Source organism: Mirounga angustirostris, unplaced genomic scaffold (assembly GCF_029215605.1).
Source record: "Mirounga angustirostris isolate CCGP_5_RB_7025 unplaced genomic scaffold, mMirAng1.0.hap1 SCAF_10, whole genome shotgun sequence".
Classification (NCBI taxonomy): domain Eukaryota; kingdom Metazoa; phylum Chordata; class Mammalia; order Carnivora; family Phocidae; genus Mirounga; species Mirounga angustirostris.
In genome coordinates this window covers 9,611,711-9,628,896 of record NW_026991718.1, presented here as the reverse complement: position 1 = coordinate 9,628,896, position 17,186 = coordinate 9,611,711, and the positions used below count along the sequence as shown (strand labels likewise).

At 42.4% G+C, this 17,186-nt stretch overlaps 1 protein-coding gene across 9 annotated transcripts in view; it reads left to right on the top strand.

Annotated features, from left to right (window-relative positions):
• The window catches only part of TRAPPC12 (trafficking protein particle complex subunit 12), an 88,214-nt gene that overhangs the window by 43,586 nt on the left and 27,442 nt on the right, over positions 1-17,186 (top strand). For all 9 annotated transcript variants that reach the window (XR_010405411.1, XM_064571874.1, XM_064571871.1 and 6 more), the window contains one exon: positions 16,368-16,480. Coding sequence is in view for 8 of the 9 variants with exons in the window: in XM_064571874.1 (XP_064427944.1) it covers positions 16,368-16,480 (113 nt within the window). In the remaining variant the exon portion in view is untranslated. The remainder of the gene's footprint in view (positions 1-16,367; positions 16,481-17,186) is intronic.

The following is a 17,186-nucleotide window of genomic DNA, read 5'->3' as shown; positions in this document are numbered from 1 at the left end:
ACCTCTTGGGGTGGAGGTGGCAAGAGGAAATGGCAAGGGGCTTGTGGGCACCAGCCTTTGGCCGAGGTTAAGAATGTTTTTGTTTTTTGTGGCGCCTGGGTGGCTCAGTCGTTAAGCGTCTGCCTTCGGCTCAGGTCATGATCCCGGGGTCCTGGGATCGAGCCCCGCATCGGGCTCCCTGCTCCGCGGGAAGCCTGCTTCTCCCTCTCCCGCTCCCGCTGCTTGTGTTCCCTCTCTCGCTGTATCTCTCTCTCTGTCAAATAAATAAAATCTAAAAAAAAAAAAAAAAAAAGAATGTTTTTGTTCTTGTTTGTCTTTAATGTTGACAACTCTAGAACGACTGTTGAGTGTTAGGGCTTTGGCACACCTGTCCAAACAGTACACGCTGCTTTCCTCTTGGGAGTTATTCTTCGTATGCCTGTAATCGGCTTCTCTTTTTAAGTTGCTTTTAATTAAATTATATTTATTTTGTAATTGTTAATTCTAGAACAAATTGCTTTTCCCTTTAAAGGGAAAAGGGTTTGTATTCATGAGACTTGTAGACGGGGGTTGTATCTGCAGATAATATAACTAGATCATTCATTGTGTCTTTTCATTAACGTCTTGCTTGGTGTGGCACGTCTGTTACATTGATGAACCAGTATCAATATGTGATTATTGACAACTGTTGATGATTTACATCTGGGCTCATGCTTTGTGCCACACATATTCATTGTGTTTTTATCTTCACAAGCAATGAAATGTGCATTCCTGACATCGGTGGTATATCCATCCATTAGATTCGGCCTCTTGTGCGGTAGTGAGATTGTCCAGAATCCCAGCACCACCTTTTTAATCCGCTGTTTGGAATACTCTCTTGTTCAAAAGAAAGAGCCATGATGAAAGTGGGTGGGTAAAACTTAGACCAGCGCTTGGGTTTTCAAAGTACTTCTCAGCATTAGAGTTCACTCGACTTTCTCTGCGTCTGGAGGAAAACTTTGAAGCCGAAGATGGGAAAGAAAGTCTGTTCTGACGCTCCTCAGTGTGGTGTTTACGAAATTCAGTGATTCCTGTAACGCTGAGCCGGGGTACGCTGAGTGGAAGTTACTAGAGTTCCTCGTGGTGCTGTCATGAAGTCGTATTTCAGGACTTCATCTGCACAGATTACCAAGTCAGACTAAAACTGATGAGGCAGACACTTGAATTGGATGCTAAATGTCTGTATCCTTCCTTCATCTGTCCACTCCTCCGGAAGTAAAGGTAAATTGTCGCTGGTCTCGTCCTTTTCTGCCTTCCCTCCGGAATCACGGAATTCACATTTCTGGTTCCCAATCAAAATTCGGTAACTCTTTCCAACACATAACCGTACGCGATGGCTCAGAATTAGTTGCTAAGCATGTTTCAAATGTCTTATTTTGTTTTCTGTGACAAAACTCACCTCTTGGGGGGCGCCTGGGTGGCTCAGTTGGTTAGGCGACTGCCTTCGGCTCAGGTCATGGTCCCAGGGTCCTGGGATTGAGCCCCGCATCGGGCTCCCTGCTTCTTCCTCTCCCCCTCCCCCTGCTCTCTCTCTCTCTGTCTCTCATGAATAAATAAATAAAATCTTTAAAAAAAAAAAAAATTCACCTCTTGGGGGGCGCATCTTCTACTTAGGTTACATTTCCACTTTATGCCAGAGGTCCTGAGCATTTTTCATTTGAAGCATATTTTCCTCATTCTGAGCAAGCTGGTGGTTAATTTTACTGCTTTTCACTTGCTCACAGTTTTAATGAACTTGGCATTTCCAGTCTTTTCCTAGAAGAAATCCTTACAGATATGGAAGCGTTCCATTTGGGGTTCCACTGCTACCATTAGAACACTCTTGAACCTGTCTTACACAAAAACCGCCACAGTGACGGACCGGATCACACACAGCCCTCCCAGACTCCCGTGGAGGTGGTGTGATCCATGCCTCGTGCACTAGACCGGCACTGAATTTCCTGTTTACCTAATAAATCACCTGGGATGTTTTTGGATGTGTTCAGTATGGTTGGGGGGCTTTTTTAATTTAAAATGCAGCGTTGGGGGCGCCTGAGTGGCTCAGTCGGTTAAGCGTCTGCCTTCGGTTCAGGTCATGATTTCAGGGTCTGGGATTGAGCCCCACATCGGGCTCTCTGCTCGGCGGGAAGCCTGCTTCTCCCTCTGCCTGCCGCTCTCCGCCGCTCGTGTGCTCACAAGCTGGCTCTCTGTCTCTCAAGTAACTAAATAGTCTTTTAATAAAATGCAGCATTGGGGCGCCTGGGTGGCTCAGTTGGTTAGGCAACTGCCTTCAGCTCAGGTCATGATCCTGGAGTCCCTGGATCGAGTCCCGCATCGGGCTTCCTGCTCAGCAGGGAGTCTGCTTCTCCCTCTGACCCTCCCCTCTCTCATGTGCTCTCTCTCATTCTCTCTCTCAAAAAAATAAATAAAATCTTAAAAAATAAATAAATAAATAAAAAATAAAATGCAGCATTGAAGTTGCAGGCAGTTTTGTTGAGGACTGTTTCTATGGCAAAGGTGAAGGGCACCATGTTCTCTGTCAGCCATAGCCATCCAATGACCTGTGTCCTGATAACCAAGCAGTGAAAGGAGAGACGCCAGTGATGTGGCTCCTCCTCAGGCTGTCGGTGAATCGAGAACAACGTGAGACCAGCAGAGCAGAGGGAGATGTCGAGGGAAACACGTGCAGAGCAGTAATCCCCTGCACAGGGCCCTGCACAACTTGGAAGTGAGACAGAAATGCCCGGGCAAAGGTCCTCTGAATGTGTGCTGTTAATGCGGGGCAGAGGGCCCATGCAGACCCTTTAGGTGCTCTCTGCTGGACGTCCACATGGCCGGGCCTCACGGCAGGGTGGCCATGTTCCAGGACCACTGCCCTGTCCCGAGAGGACGCCATCAGCCCAGCACACAGGGCAGGTGAGCAGCGGGAGGTCAGACTATCTGAGTTGTGCTGCCAAAGAAAGGGCACACCCCTCCACAGAGAAACTGAAGTTTCTCCACTCGTCTGTGTCTTTTTTCTCTGCCCAGCACAGAGGCCTACTTCATTTCTGATTCCTCTCTGCCGCCGGACCAGCAGTGGGGGCTCCCTGCACGGCAGGGGACCGTCAGAAATGAATTTTGTAGGAGTATTTTCATTTAATGTTTTCTAAATGATTAATGAGAATGCTTCCACCAACCTAGAGTTAGGCAGGTCAGGACTGTACATGGGAATCTTACAGAAAAACAGATCCACTGGGAATGATTTGTCTTTACAGATTTTGACTAGCCCTATATTTCAAAGCTCACTCTCCCTGCAGGAGGGAGGCCTCAGGCTAGTGGGAAAGCTGTGCACGTTTCAGCTTGCTCAGCACTGCTCGGCCTGGAGGGTTGCACAGGGTCCCAGCGTCAGACATGGGAGGCTGCATCTGGCCAGACTAAGAGAATCGGGTAACGGTGCTTTTATCTGCTTTTCCTCAAAACAAGCAAAACTAAGTCTGTAGCATTGTTAGGGAACGCCCGAGTCCCATCACTGCAGTTGTCTGCACTTTATTGAACCACAGCGTGGTTTCCCTGGGGACAGTGGTCACCCCCCCTGCCCAGCTTGTGTGTCCAGGCCTGGCCTTGCACTGGGCACCTCAACCCCCTAAGAAAACGTTTGTCACCTTCAGTGAGCATACTCAAGCTGGACCGGGTCTCCAGTGTTTCATGTTTCGTCTCTGAACAGTGTATTTTTTTTCTAGCAAGGGGCATTTTTTTCTTTCTGAATTCTTCCATTTTTCTCTTTCCCTGGAGGCTGGGAGGTGTGTGCTTTCCTCTTGATTTTTAAAGCAATGCAAGTGGTACCAAGAGAGAAGAGGAGGAAGGCTTTTTCCTTCTTCGATCCTAGCTTCCAGATCTCTCTAAGAAAGTCACAGTAGAGACAGCATGCTCATTAAGGAAGCCACACATGGGCTCTTTTTCACCCACCTGCTTTCTGTTCTCAGCTGTCAGGTTGAGCCCAAACTCCCAGATTCATGTCACAGGGAGCCACGTTGAGTGTCACCTGCATCCACGCCACCCAGGGCTCTCTGTTGGCAGTGTGGTGCCCATGCTGCGAGGGGCTCGGGGTTGGCAGGTGCAGACTGTGCCCAGAGGGAGGCTGATGCGAGGGAGCGGTACCGCCAGCAGGAGGGGACAGCAGTGCCTTCCCTGCCACAGAACCCCAAGTGCGTCCTGTCTGCACAGGAGAAACAGTGGATGGAGGAGCAGATGGCCCAGTGGCAGTGAGGGATCTGCGCGTTCCGTGGGCTTGTTCCCTCTCACTGTAATATCAGGGCGAGGGAGCACAAGTTAATAGTTCTAAAATAACATGCTACATTTTTTTATATAAAAGAATTTTTGCTTCACTATATGAGTTTTGTGATTTTATTCATGTCCCCACGTTCAAGGAAGACATGGGTGAATTTTTTCTTTTCCCCTCTTGAAAAGCCGCTGTGGGAGCTGCTGTATGCAGGCAAGACTGCAGGGAGCCGAGAAACCCCATGTGGGGGGCAGGAGGAGTGCGGACCGCGGATCAGCCCCACACGGTTTCTGCACTCTCCCATCCCCTAGCCCCAGTTCTTCTCTGAATGCCTGTACTTGCTGTAGAAAGAGCAGGCGATGGCGAGGAAACAGCGCATAACTTGGAGGGAGACTTGGTCATGCAATGCATGATGGCTGTTTTCATACCGGCTGCCAGCTTTGATTTGACTCTAACGAGTGAGGCTGTGTGTGGAGGCACGTTTAGACATACAGATCGCGCTTGACAGCCGTGGGGCTAGTGCACTTTAAACTCAGGCGGCAGGTAAGGGTTCAGAGCAGGGCTTTTCCAGCTTTCCTGTGTACTCAGGCCCCGGGGCCTTGGTGGAGGCAGGTTCTGGTGTGGTAGGTCCACGCGGGGCCCCAGTCTGCAGCTGGGGGAAGGACCACTCACAGAACCGGGGTTCTTAGTAGCTTTGAGCCCACCTTGTGTGTCTGGTTGCTTTCTGAAATCTGTTGATATCTTCCTCCACCTGCCTGCATATCTTTATACAATTAATTAAACTAATTTTAATGTACTTCCATCTCTTTCAGCTAAAGTAAATATTTCATTTGAAGCTGTGAACTTTTCAGCTACTCATACCATACCAAAAAATTACATTTTTATAACATTCATCAAACTACAGACCACTTTTCTGTGGTTTAACTATGAACAGACCGCATGCTTCACCAGTGGGACTCCGCAAGTTCATGTGCAAAGCAGTCGGTACTTAAAAAGTATTTTCCATAGAATTCAGTCCGTACCTAGTTAGACCCTTAGGTCAGCCCACAAAAGCCTGTTTGACCATTAAATACATCTTGAATAGAATACTAATATTACTCTTTTGCCTATAACTGGCTACCATATTTAGTATTTCTAAGAAAAAATATTTTTTTCATTCCAATTTGAGATTCCCCAGAACACGGTCTTTTTTTTTTTTCCTTAAGAAATGGATCTAATTTTTTTTTTCATGTGGCCTTCTACATACCCTAACAGTGCTTATTGAAAATTACATTTTCCTTTTCAATAATTTGGGGATACTGTCTTTGTTGTACATTAAATTCTGAGTGTAGTTGAGCTTGTCTTTTTTTTAATTAATCTTTATTTTTAGGATTCTTTCAGGTTTAGTACAGAGAGTTCCATATACCCCCTCTTTTGCACACAGTTCTTATTATATCTTGTATTATTGTTAACATCTTGCATTTGTGTAGGACATTTGTTACAATAGATTGATACATTGTTATTAAAAATCTGTCCTTTAGAACTCACTCCTGGTGTTGTACATTCTTTGAGTCTGGACAAATGGATAATGAAGTTTATCTACTGTTAGGGTATCCCACAGAATAGTTTCACTGCCCTTAACATCCTCTGTCTTCTGCCTGCTTGTCCTTCCTCCCCGTTAGCCCCAGGAAACCACCGATCTTTTGACTGGCTTCATAGATTTGCCTCTTACAGATTGTCTTATTTGCTGGAATCATATAATATGCAGCCTTTTCAGGCTGGCTTCTACGTAGCCGTGTGCATTTAGGGTTCCTCCAGGCCTTTTTGTGGTTTGGTAGCACATTTCTTTTTAGTACTGAAAAGTATTCACTTGTCTGGATGTACCACGGTTTATTCATTCACCTATCAAAAGACATCTTGGCTGCTTCTGGTTTTTGGCAGTGATGAATAAAGTTGCGTTCTTGTGACAATTCGGGAGGAAGAAAAGACGGTGGAGGAGTAGGGGACCCTATTCCAGCCAGTCCCCTGAATTGAGCTGGATATCTACCAGACCACTCTGAACACCCAGGAAATCAGCCTGAGATGTAAGAGGATATATCTGGATCTCTACAAACAGAATATCGCAGGCAGTTGGTTTCAAGGTACGAAGTGGGGAGCCGTGATTCCATGAGCAAATATCGGAGGATAAACAGAAGGTGGAGGGAGCCATGGGGATGCTGCACCACCGGTGAGCAATAGCCTCCCGCACTGGGGACAGGGCACAGACTCACAGACCAGTAGCAACAGGGAAAGGACTTTAGGGCAGTCCCCCAGACTGAAACCTGGAGCGGCAGGGCCGTGCCTGTGAACTGGGGGTGGCTGGTGGTTTTAGAAGCAAAAAGGGCAGAGATGAACCCCAACCTGGAGGCGAGGACTGGGAGCCCTGCTGAGGGGTACACAACCCAGGACGCTGCAGTTTATAGCAGCACAGACAGAAACAGAGATACTGTAGCCTGGAGAGCTCACTGAAGAACAGACTGCGGTCTCTCTGCTCTGAGGCAGAGGGTTGGAAACAGTCTCTTCTGCTGACTCTAGGAAGAGACTCAGAGAACCACCAGAGAACAAAAGCCCCAAAAAAACGGTTTTCACTGAGCCCACCCCCCCACACACACAGGGGGCAGGGCAACTCTGCCCAAACAGGGTTGCCTGAGTAACAATATGGCAGGCCCATCCCCCAGAAGACAGGCTGGGGGAACAAGAGGCCGACAACCCTAAGGTCCCTATAGAACAGGTGCATCTTGCTTGGGTTGTGGTCAATAATTTGGACTCTGTACATTCCCTCAACCATCCCTCAACAGAATGAATAGGAGGAGGAACCCCCACAATAGGAAAGACTCAAGAGACTGTGATTCCTGCCACAGATTTACAAATGGATACAGATATAACCAAGATGTCGGAAATGGACTTCAGGGTAACAGTTATGAAGATTATAGCTAGAATGGAGAAATCGATTAATGGCAGATTAGAGTCTCTAAGGGCAGAAATGAAAGCTGAACTGGCAGAATTTAGAAATGTTCTCAATGAGATCCAATCTAATCTAGATAATCTAACAGCTATGGTAAGCAAGGCAGAAGAATGAATTAGTGATCTAGAAGACCAATTGATAGTAAAAAAGGAAAAAGAGGAGGCCAGGGAGAAAAAACTCAAAATCCATGAAACCAGAATCAGAGAACTAAGTGACACCATGGAACGTTCCAATGTCAGAATTATTGGGATCCCTGAGAGGGTGGAGAGAGAGAGACCACTAAGCCGGCCCTTCAAGAAAATTAAAGGCGGTTCTATAAAAAGAGAAAGACCCCAAGAGTGACACAGAACAGAAATTTACAATCTATAGAAACAAGGACTTCACAGGCAACGTGATGACAATAAATTCATATCTTTCAATAATCACTGTCATCGTGAACATAAATGCTCTCATAAAATGGCACAGGGTTGCAGATTGAATAAAAAGACAGGACCCATCCATATGCTGTCCACAAGAGACTCATTTTGAACCTAAAGATACCTCAAAAGAAAGCTGTCCTTTTATCAAATTAGATTTTAAGCTAAAGACTGTACTTAGAGACACAGAGGACACTATATCATTCTTAAAGGGTCTATCCAACAAGAAGATCTAACAATTGTAAATATCTACACCCCCAACATGAGAGCAGCCAACTACATAAGCCAACTGTTAACCAAAATAAAGAGTAACATTGATAATACGTTAATTGTAGGAGACCTCAATACTCCACTCTCAGCAATAGACAGATCATCTAAGCAGAAAATCAACAAAGAAACCAGAGCTTTGAATTACACTGGACCAGATGGACCTCAGAGATATATACAGAACATTCCACCCTAAAACAACAGAATACTCATTCTCGAGTGCACATGGAACTTTCTCCAGGGTAGACCACATACTGGGTCACAAATCAGGTCTCAACCGATACCAAAAGATTGAGATTATTCCCTGCATATTCTCAGACCATAATGCTTTAAAACTGGAACTCAATCACAAGAAAAAATTTGGAAGAAATTCAAACATGTGGAAGCTAAAGACCACTCTGCTCAAGAATGTTTGGGTCAACCAGGAAGTCAAAGACCTTAATTCATGGAAACCAATGAGAATGAAAACACATCGGTCGAAAACCTGAGATACTGCAAAGGCGGTCCTAAGGGGGAAATACATAGCCATCCAAGCCTCACTCAAAAAAATAGAAAAATCCCGAATTCACCAACTTTACACCTTAAAGAACTAGAGAAAAACCAAAAAATGATACCTAGGCCATGCATTAGAAGAGAAATAATTAAGATTAGAGCAGAGATCAATGAATTAGAAACCAGAAACACAGTGGATCAGATCAAGGAAACTAGAAGCTGGTTCTTTGAAAGAATAAGATTGATAAACCACTGGCCAGACTTATCCAAAAGAAAAGAGAAGGGACCCAAATTAATAAAATTATGAATGAAAGGGGAGAGATCATGACTAACGCTAAGGAAATAGAAACAATTATTAGAAATTATTATCAATTATATACCAATAAATTAAGCAACCTGGAAGAAATGGATGCCTTCTTGGATACCTATAAGCTGCCAAGACTGAAACAGGAAGAAATTGACAACCTGAATAGGCCAATAACCAGTAACGAGATTGAAGCAGTGATCAAAAACCTCCCAAAAAACAAGAGTCCAGGGCCTGATGGATTCCCTGGGGAATTCTACCAAACATTCAAAGAAGAAATAACACCTACTCTCCTGAACCTGTTTCAAAAAATAGAAACAGAAGGAAAGCTTCCAGACTCATTCTATGAGGCCAGCATTACCTTAATCCCCAATCCAGGCAAAGACCCCATCAAAAAGAATTTCAGACCAATATCCACGTTGAATGTAGATTCCAAAATTCTCAACAAAATCCTAGCTAATAGGATCCAACAATACATTGAAAGGATCATCCATCATGACCAAGTGGGATTTATCCCCGGAATGCAAGCATGGTTCAACATTTGCAAATCAATCAGTGTGATAGAACACATTAATAAGAGGAGAGAGAAGAGCTATATGGTCCTCTCAGTTGATGCAGAAAAAGCATTTGACAAAATACAACATCCTCTGATTAAAACTCTTCAGAGTATAGGGATAGAGGGAACATTCCTCAAGTTCATAAAATCCATTTATGGAAAACCCACAGCAAATATCATCCTCAATGGGGAAAAGCTGAGAGCCTTTCCCTTAAGATCAGGAACATGTCAAGGATGCCCATTCTCGCCACTATTGTTCAGCGTAGTACTAGAAGTCCTAGCAACAGCAATCAGACAACAGAAAGCAATAAAAGGTATTCAAATTGGCAAAGAAGTCAAACTCTCTCTCTTTGCAGATGACGGGATACTTTATGTGGAAAATCAAAAAGAGTCCACCCCCAATTTACTAGAACTCATACAGCAATTCAGTAATGCGGCAGGATACAAATTCAATGCACAGAAATCAGTTGCTTTCTTATACACTAACAATACAACTGTTGAAAGAGAAATTAGAGAAACGATTCCATTTACAATAGCACCAAAAACCATAACATACCTCAGAACAAACCTAACCAAAGAGGTAAAGGAGCTATACTCTAGGAACTACAGAATACTCATGAAAGAAATTGAAGAAGACAAAAAAAAAAAAAAAAAAGGAAAAACATTCCGTGCTCATGGTTCGGAAGAATAAACATTGTTAAAATGTCTATTCTGCCCAGAGCAATCTATACCTTCAACACCATCCCCATCAAAATTCCAATGACATTTTTCAAAGTGCTGGAACAAACAATCCTAAAATTTGTATGAAATCAGAAAAGACCCCGAATCACCAGGGAAATGTTGAAAAAGAAAAAGCTGGGGGCATCACGTTGTCGGATTTCAAGCTATATTGCAAAGCAGTGATCACCAAGACAGCATGGTACTGGCACAAAAACAGACATATAGACCAATGGAACAGAATAGAGAGCCCAGATATGGACCCTCAACTCTATGGCCAAATAATCTTCGACAAAGCAGGAAAAAATATGCAGTGGAAAAAAGACAGTCTCTTCAATAAATGGTGCTGGGAAAATTCTATATATAGCTGGGACAGCTATATATAGAAGAATGAAACTCAACCATTCTCTAACACCATATACAAAGATAAACTCAAAATGGATGAAAGACCTCAATGTGAGACAGGAATCCATCAAAATCCTAGAGGAGAACATACGCAGTAACCTCTTTGCATCGGCCACAGCAGCTTCTTTCAAGATACATCTCCAAAGGCAAGTGAAACAAAAGCAAATGAACTTTTGGGACTTCATCAAGATAAAATCTGCACAGCAAAGGAAACAGTCAACAATTCAAAGAGGCAATCCATGGAATGGGAGAAGATATTTGCAAATGACACTACAAAGGGCTGATATCTAAGATCTATAGAGAACTTCTCAAACTCAGCACCCAAAAAACAAATAAGTCAAAAAATGGGCAGAAGACATGAACAAACACTTCTCCAAAGAAGACATACAAATGGCTAACAGACACATGAAAAAATGTTCATCATCATTAGCACTGGGAAATTCAAATCAAAACCACATTGAGATTACCACCTTACACCATTAGAATGGCAAAAATGGACAAGGCAAGAAACAACAAATGTTGGAGAGGTTGTGGAGAAAGGGGAACCCTCTTACACTGTTGGTGGGAATGCAAGTTGGTACAGCCACTTTGGAAAATAGTGTGGAGGTGCCTCAAAAGATTAAAAATAGAGGGCACCTGGGTGGCTCAGATGGTTAAGTGTCTGCTTTCAGCTCAGGTTATGATCCCGGGGTCCTGGGATCGAGTCCCGCATCGGGCTCCCTGCTCGTCAGGGAGCCTGCTTCTCTCTGCCTCTGCGTCTCTCTCTCTCTGTCCCTGTCTCTCATGAATAAATAAATAAAATCTTTAAAAAAATTTTAAAAATAGAGCTACCCTATGACCCAGCAATTGCACTACTGGGTATTTATCCCAAAGACACAGATGTACTGAAAAGAAGGGCCATATGCACCCCAATGTTCATAGCAGCAATGCCTGCAATAGCCAAACTGTGGAAAGAACTGAGATGCCCTTCGACAGATGAATCGATAAAGGAGATGTGGTCCATATATACAATGGAATACTACTCAGCAATCAGAAAGGATGACTATCCAACTTTTACATCAACATGGATGGGACTGGAGGAGATTATGCTAAGTGAAATAAGTCAAGCAGAGAAAGCCTATTATCATATGGTTTCACTTATTTGTGGAACATAAGGAAAAGCATGGAGGACATTAGAAGGAAGGGAAAAATTAAGGGGGGGAAATCGGAGGGGGAGATGAACCATGAGAGACTATGGACTCCAAGAAACAAACTGAGGGTTTTAGCAGGGAGGGGGGTAGAGGGATGGGTTAGCCAGGTGATGGGTATTAAGGAGTGCACACACTGCATGGAGCACTGGGTGTTATATGAAAACAATGGATCATGGATCACTACATCAAAAACTAATGATGTACTGTATGGTGACTAACATAACAATAAAATTAAATTTAAAAAAAAATACAATTCTACTATGAAAAAAAAAGAACACGTTCTTGTGCCAGGTTTTTTGTGGATATAAATTCTGAAGTTACTTGGGTAAATATCTAGGAGCACTACTCCTGGATTATATGGTAAGCCTGTGTTTAGTTTTGTAAGTAATTGCCAGGCCGTCTTCCAGAGCAGTTGTACCATTTTGCATTTTCACCATCGATGAATGAAGAGTTCCTCTTGCTCCACATCTTCGTCAGCATTTGGTGTTGTCAACTTTCTGGATTTTAACCATTCAGATGGGTGTCTAGCAATACTATTGCATTTTGCTTTAATTTGCAGTTTGCAGCTCCCTAATGACATAAGTGATGGGGAGCATTTTCCATGCTTTTTTGTCATCTGTGTATCTTTGTTGAGGTACCTGTTCAGATCTGATGTCCACTTATTGAGTTTTGTTATTGTTGATTTTTAAGTTCTTTGTATATTTTGGATACAAGTCCCTTATCAGATGTGCGCTTTGCTGACATTTCCTCCCAGTCTTTGGCTTGTCTTCTTGTATTCTTGACATCATCTTTCACAGAGCAGTTTTTAATGAGTCCATTTTTCTCTTTTATGGATCATGTTTTCAGTTTTGTATCTAAAAAGTTATCACCAAACCCAGGTCACTTAGATTTTCTCCTATGTTCTGTTCTCGACATTTCACGGTTTTGCATTTTATATTTAGGTCTATTACCCATATTGAGTTAAGTTTTGTGAAGGATGGAAGGTCTGTGTTGAGATTGATTTTTTTCTCCCCCTCACATAGATGTCTAGTTGTCCCAGAATCATTTGCTGAAGGGACTGCTCTTTCTCCATTGACTTAACTTTACTCTTCTGTCAAAGATCAGTTGACTGTATTTATGAGGTGTATTTCTGGGCTTTCTGTTCTGTTCCATGCATGTATTTGTTCTCTTTTTTGCTAGTGTCACAGTCTTTGTTACAGTAGTTTTCTAGTAAGTCATAAAGTTGGATGGTATGTATTCTCCAACTTTGCTCTTCTCTTCAGTGTTGGGTTGGATATTTATGATCTTTTGCCTCTACACATAAACCTGAGAATCAGTGTGTCCACGTCCACAAAATAATATGGGGGTTTGATTGTGATTGCTGTGAATGTGCAGAAAAGTTGTGAGAACGGACACGTTGGCAGTGTGGAGTCTTCCTGTCTGTTCACATGGAGCATCTTTCCATTTATTCACATATTTTTTTATTTCTTTCACCAGAGCCTTATAGTTTTCCTCATATAGATCTTCTACGTATTTTGCTAAATTTATATCCTACTATTTCATTTATGTTGGTGTTAACATAAATAGTATTGTGTTTTTGGTTTTTTTTTTTTAACAAAGTATTTCTTCTCTTTTTTTTTAAGAGTTTATTTGAGAGAGACAGAAAGAACACACGAGCAGGGGGGAGGAGCAGTGGGAGAAGCAGGCTCCCACAAGCAGGGAGCCTGACACATGGGTGGATCCCAGGTCCCTGAGATCATGACCTGAGTAGACATTTAACTGACTGAGCCACCCAGGCACCCCAATGGTATTGTGTTTTTAATTTCAAATTTCAGTTGTTCATTGCTGGTGTAAATCAAACCAATTGACTTACAGATTAACCTCTCGTATCCTGTTCCTTTAGTTGCTTATTTCTTGAAGATTTTTTTTGGTGTTTTTGTTTTTGTTTTTTTGTCAGTTCTTTGGGATTTTCTGCATAGATGATTTTATCATCTGCAAAGAGTTTTATTTCTTCCTTTCTAATCTCTTTTCTTTTTTGTCTTATTGCATTAATTAGGACTCCTGGTATCATGTGCAATAGGAGTAGTAAAAAGAGGACATCCTTTCCTTATTCAAGATCTTACAGGGAAAACATCCAGTTTCTCATCATTAAGGCTGTTGTTAGCTGTAGGTTTCTGCAGATGTTCCTTATCAAGTGGAGGAAGTTCTCTTTTCCTTTGCTGAGAGTTTTTATCATGAACAGGTGTTATATTTTGTCAAATGTGTTTTCGGCATCTATTGGTACACCATGTGACTTTTCTTGTTTAGCCTCTTTGATGTGATCAGGGTTACACTGATTTTTGAGTGTTAGACCAGCTTTTCATACCTGGAATAAATCCCATTTGGTCATGGTGTATAATTCTTTTTATACACTTTTGGGTTTGATTTGCTAATTTTTTGTTGAATTCAGTTTAGTTGGATTTGATTTTCTAATTTTGTTGAGGATGTTTGTGTCAGCATTCCTGAGCCATACTGGTCTATAGTTTTTTATCCTGTAATGTCTTTGTCTAGTTTTGGTATTAGGGTACTGTTAGCCTCATTGAATAAATTAGGAAGTATCCCCTCTGCATCTATTTCCTGGAAGAGATTGTAGAGAATTGGTATCATTTCTTCCTTAAATGTTTGGTAAAGTTTACTGGTGCATCTGGGCCTGGTGCTTTCTGTTTTGAAAGGTCATTATTTCCTGACTTAATTTTTAAGTAGATATTAGCCTATTCAGATTATCTCTTCCTCTTTGTGTGATTTTTACTAAATTGTGTCTTTCAAGGAATTGGTCCATTTCATCTAGGTTATAAAATTTGTGGACATAGAGTTCTTCATAGTATTCCTTTATTATCCTTTTAATGTCCATGTAATCAGTAGTGATGACCCCTCTTTTATTTCTAATATTAGTAATTCATGTCTTCTCTTTTATTTCTTTGTTAGCCTGGCTAGAGGTTTATTAATTTTACTAATTTTGTTTAAAAACCAACTTTGAATTTTGTTGGTTTTCTCTGTTGATTTCCTGTTTTCAATGTCATTGATTTCTGCTTTAATTTCTATTTTCTTTTTCTTCTATATTGCCTGCCTTTCCCTAGTATTCTAAGGTGGAAGCTGAGATGGTTGATTTTCTTTCTTTTCAGATATATTCATCTAATACTGTAAAATTCCCTCTTAGCACTGCTTTTACAGCATCTCACAAATTTTGATAAGTTGTACTTTCATTCTCACTTAGCTCCAAATGATTTTGATATCCTTTTAAATTCAGAAACTCTCTGGTGCATGGGCATTTGCCAGTGTATACAGCAGATAACTCCCTGCCACCTTGTCGTATAGTCAGCTCATTTATAAATTGGGTTTGGGATGTGCAGAAGGTTTGCTTCTGTGCTTATCATACAGAACTTACGGAGTTCTAGAGATATTCTCTCTCAGTCATCCATCCTCTTTAGACATAGGAGTTATTTAGTGTTCTAAAAAAAACAAAAACAAAAACCATTTTCCAAAAAAAATTTAAACATTTAAAATTCAGTAATTGTCATCTTTCTTTTCTCTGGACTTATAATCACCATAGAACCTACTTTTTGTGGCGTTCCTTATTTATGACTTCCTTATAGGTCTTTCTTCTGTCTATTAAAGACCATAGAGCATCCTACCATTTCAAGGTAAGAAGAAGCTCAGTTGAGAAGCCATCTTAGTATGGTGCATGGAGGACTCTCCCTGATGATTAATGGTCAGGCGGGTGGGCAGACTGAGGCACAGAGAAGCCGAGTCACTTGCAAGTGTCACATAGCTTGTTTTCTAACCATCTTCCAAACTGTATTCTGGATCCAGACATTGACGCCTCCAGTCTGTTTTGAAAAGCCCCTCTTCTGACTCTTCGGGATTGTGCTGTGTTGTCATGTTCATATCCATTATCTCATATGTGACCAGCACAGGCTATCTGATAATTTTGATGGTTTTTATGTACTGCGTATATATACTATATGTCAAATTCCAAATCCTATGAGAAGAGACATGACATCAATAAAAACGTTCCCTTATTCTGAGAGATGATGCAGCCACATTCAAACACTGTATATAAGTTCATTTCACGTGCAGTCCTTCAGAGAGCTGCCCTCATTCCCCCTCAGCACACTGATGGAGTGTTCCCTGGGGGTCAGGCCTGGCGGGCAGAGTTTTCAAGTCTAGCTCCCTTTCCTGCTGCTGGGGCACCTCTGAGAGAGAGTCTTTGCTCCAGAGCCACACACACACCCCACACGTGCACACACACACGTGCACATGCACTTGCACATCACTGAATCAGGCTAAGCTCCATCCTTAGGACCTGGACCTGAGACGCACCTTCACTCACTTTCCTTCCCTGGTCCTGCAACCCCCACATCTTTACGTGCTTTCAGAGCCTCCTTTTAGGTTCTCCTTCTAGGGACCCCAACCTAAGCAACCTTCTACTTGATCTTGTCATACCAAAAAAATATTTTAAAAATCCATGAGTGTTTTGTGGTTTCTTTTATTGGAAGAGGAAGCAGTCCCTAGTTAAAGCACAGCAATGGAAACAGTAGTGACCACCTTTCTCCTTTGATAATTGTCTAGAACATACGTACATACGGCTTTACCGAGACACCCAACATATATTTTATCATTGACACCATTGCATACTTTACCAAGAAATGAAGGTATTCTGTCATTCTGTCTGCTGGGACATTGGCAGTTCCCTCCTTCGGGTGTGTGAAGTCTGAAAGCATGCTGAGTGATAGCTAACTAACTCAACTTCGACTTTGATTCTAGGCTCCATGGTCCCCTTTTCGATGCGGATCTTACACGCGGAGCTTCAGCAATACCTGGGCAATCCACAGGAGTCCCTGGACAGACTGCACAAAGTGAAGGCCATCTGCAGCAAGGTAATGATGGCTCCGTGGTGACCTGTTCAATCCTCCTCCCCTCCCAACGGAGAGTACACCCCAGAGGGAGCGTACCACATTACTTCCTCCCAACCCACCCCAACAACCACCATTATCACTTCCCCCAGAAAGGGTGACCCAATTCATCATGACCACAGTTTTCTTTGTTCTCGCTAAAATTGTTTTGGGGGCAGTGGATGTTTTTTGGCAAAATTTGGGGCCTGAAATCCTTCTTCCTTAGTTTTTGTTGTTGTTGAGGAATAATTAACATATAATATTGTGTTTGTTTCAGGAGTACACATAGTGATTCAGCATCTATGTACATTAGGAAATCGTCACATAATAAGTCTGGTTACCACTTGTCACCGTAGAAAGTTGCAGCACTGTTATTGGCTGTATTCCCCATGCTGTCCGTTACATCCACATGTCTTATTTACTGTCCACTTGGAAGGTTTGCCGCTCTTAATCCCCTTCACCAATTTCAACCATTGCCCCCACTCTGGCAACCGTCGGTTTGTTCTCTGTGTCTCTGAGTCTGTTTCTGTTTTGTTCATTTCATTGTTTAGATTTCACATGTAGGTGAAGTCTTACAAGTCATACAGTATTTGTCTTTGACTTACTTCACTTAGCATAATAGCCTGCAGAGCCACCCATGTTGTCGCATTTTCCTCAGATAAATACCCAGAAGTAAACTTGCTGGGTTGTA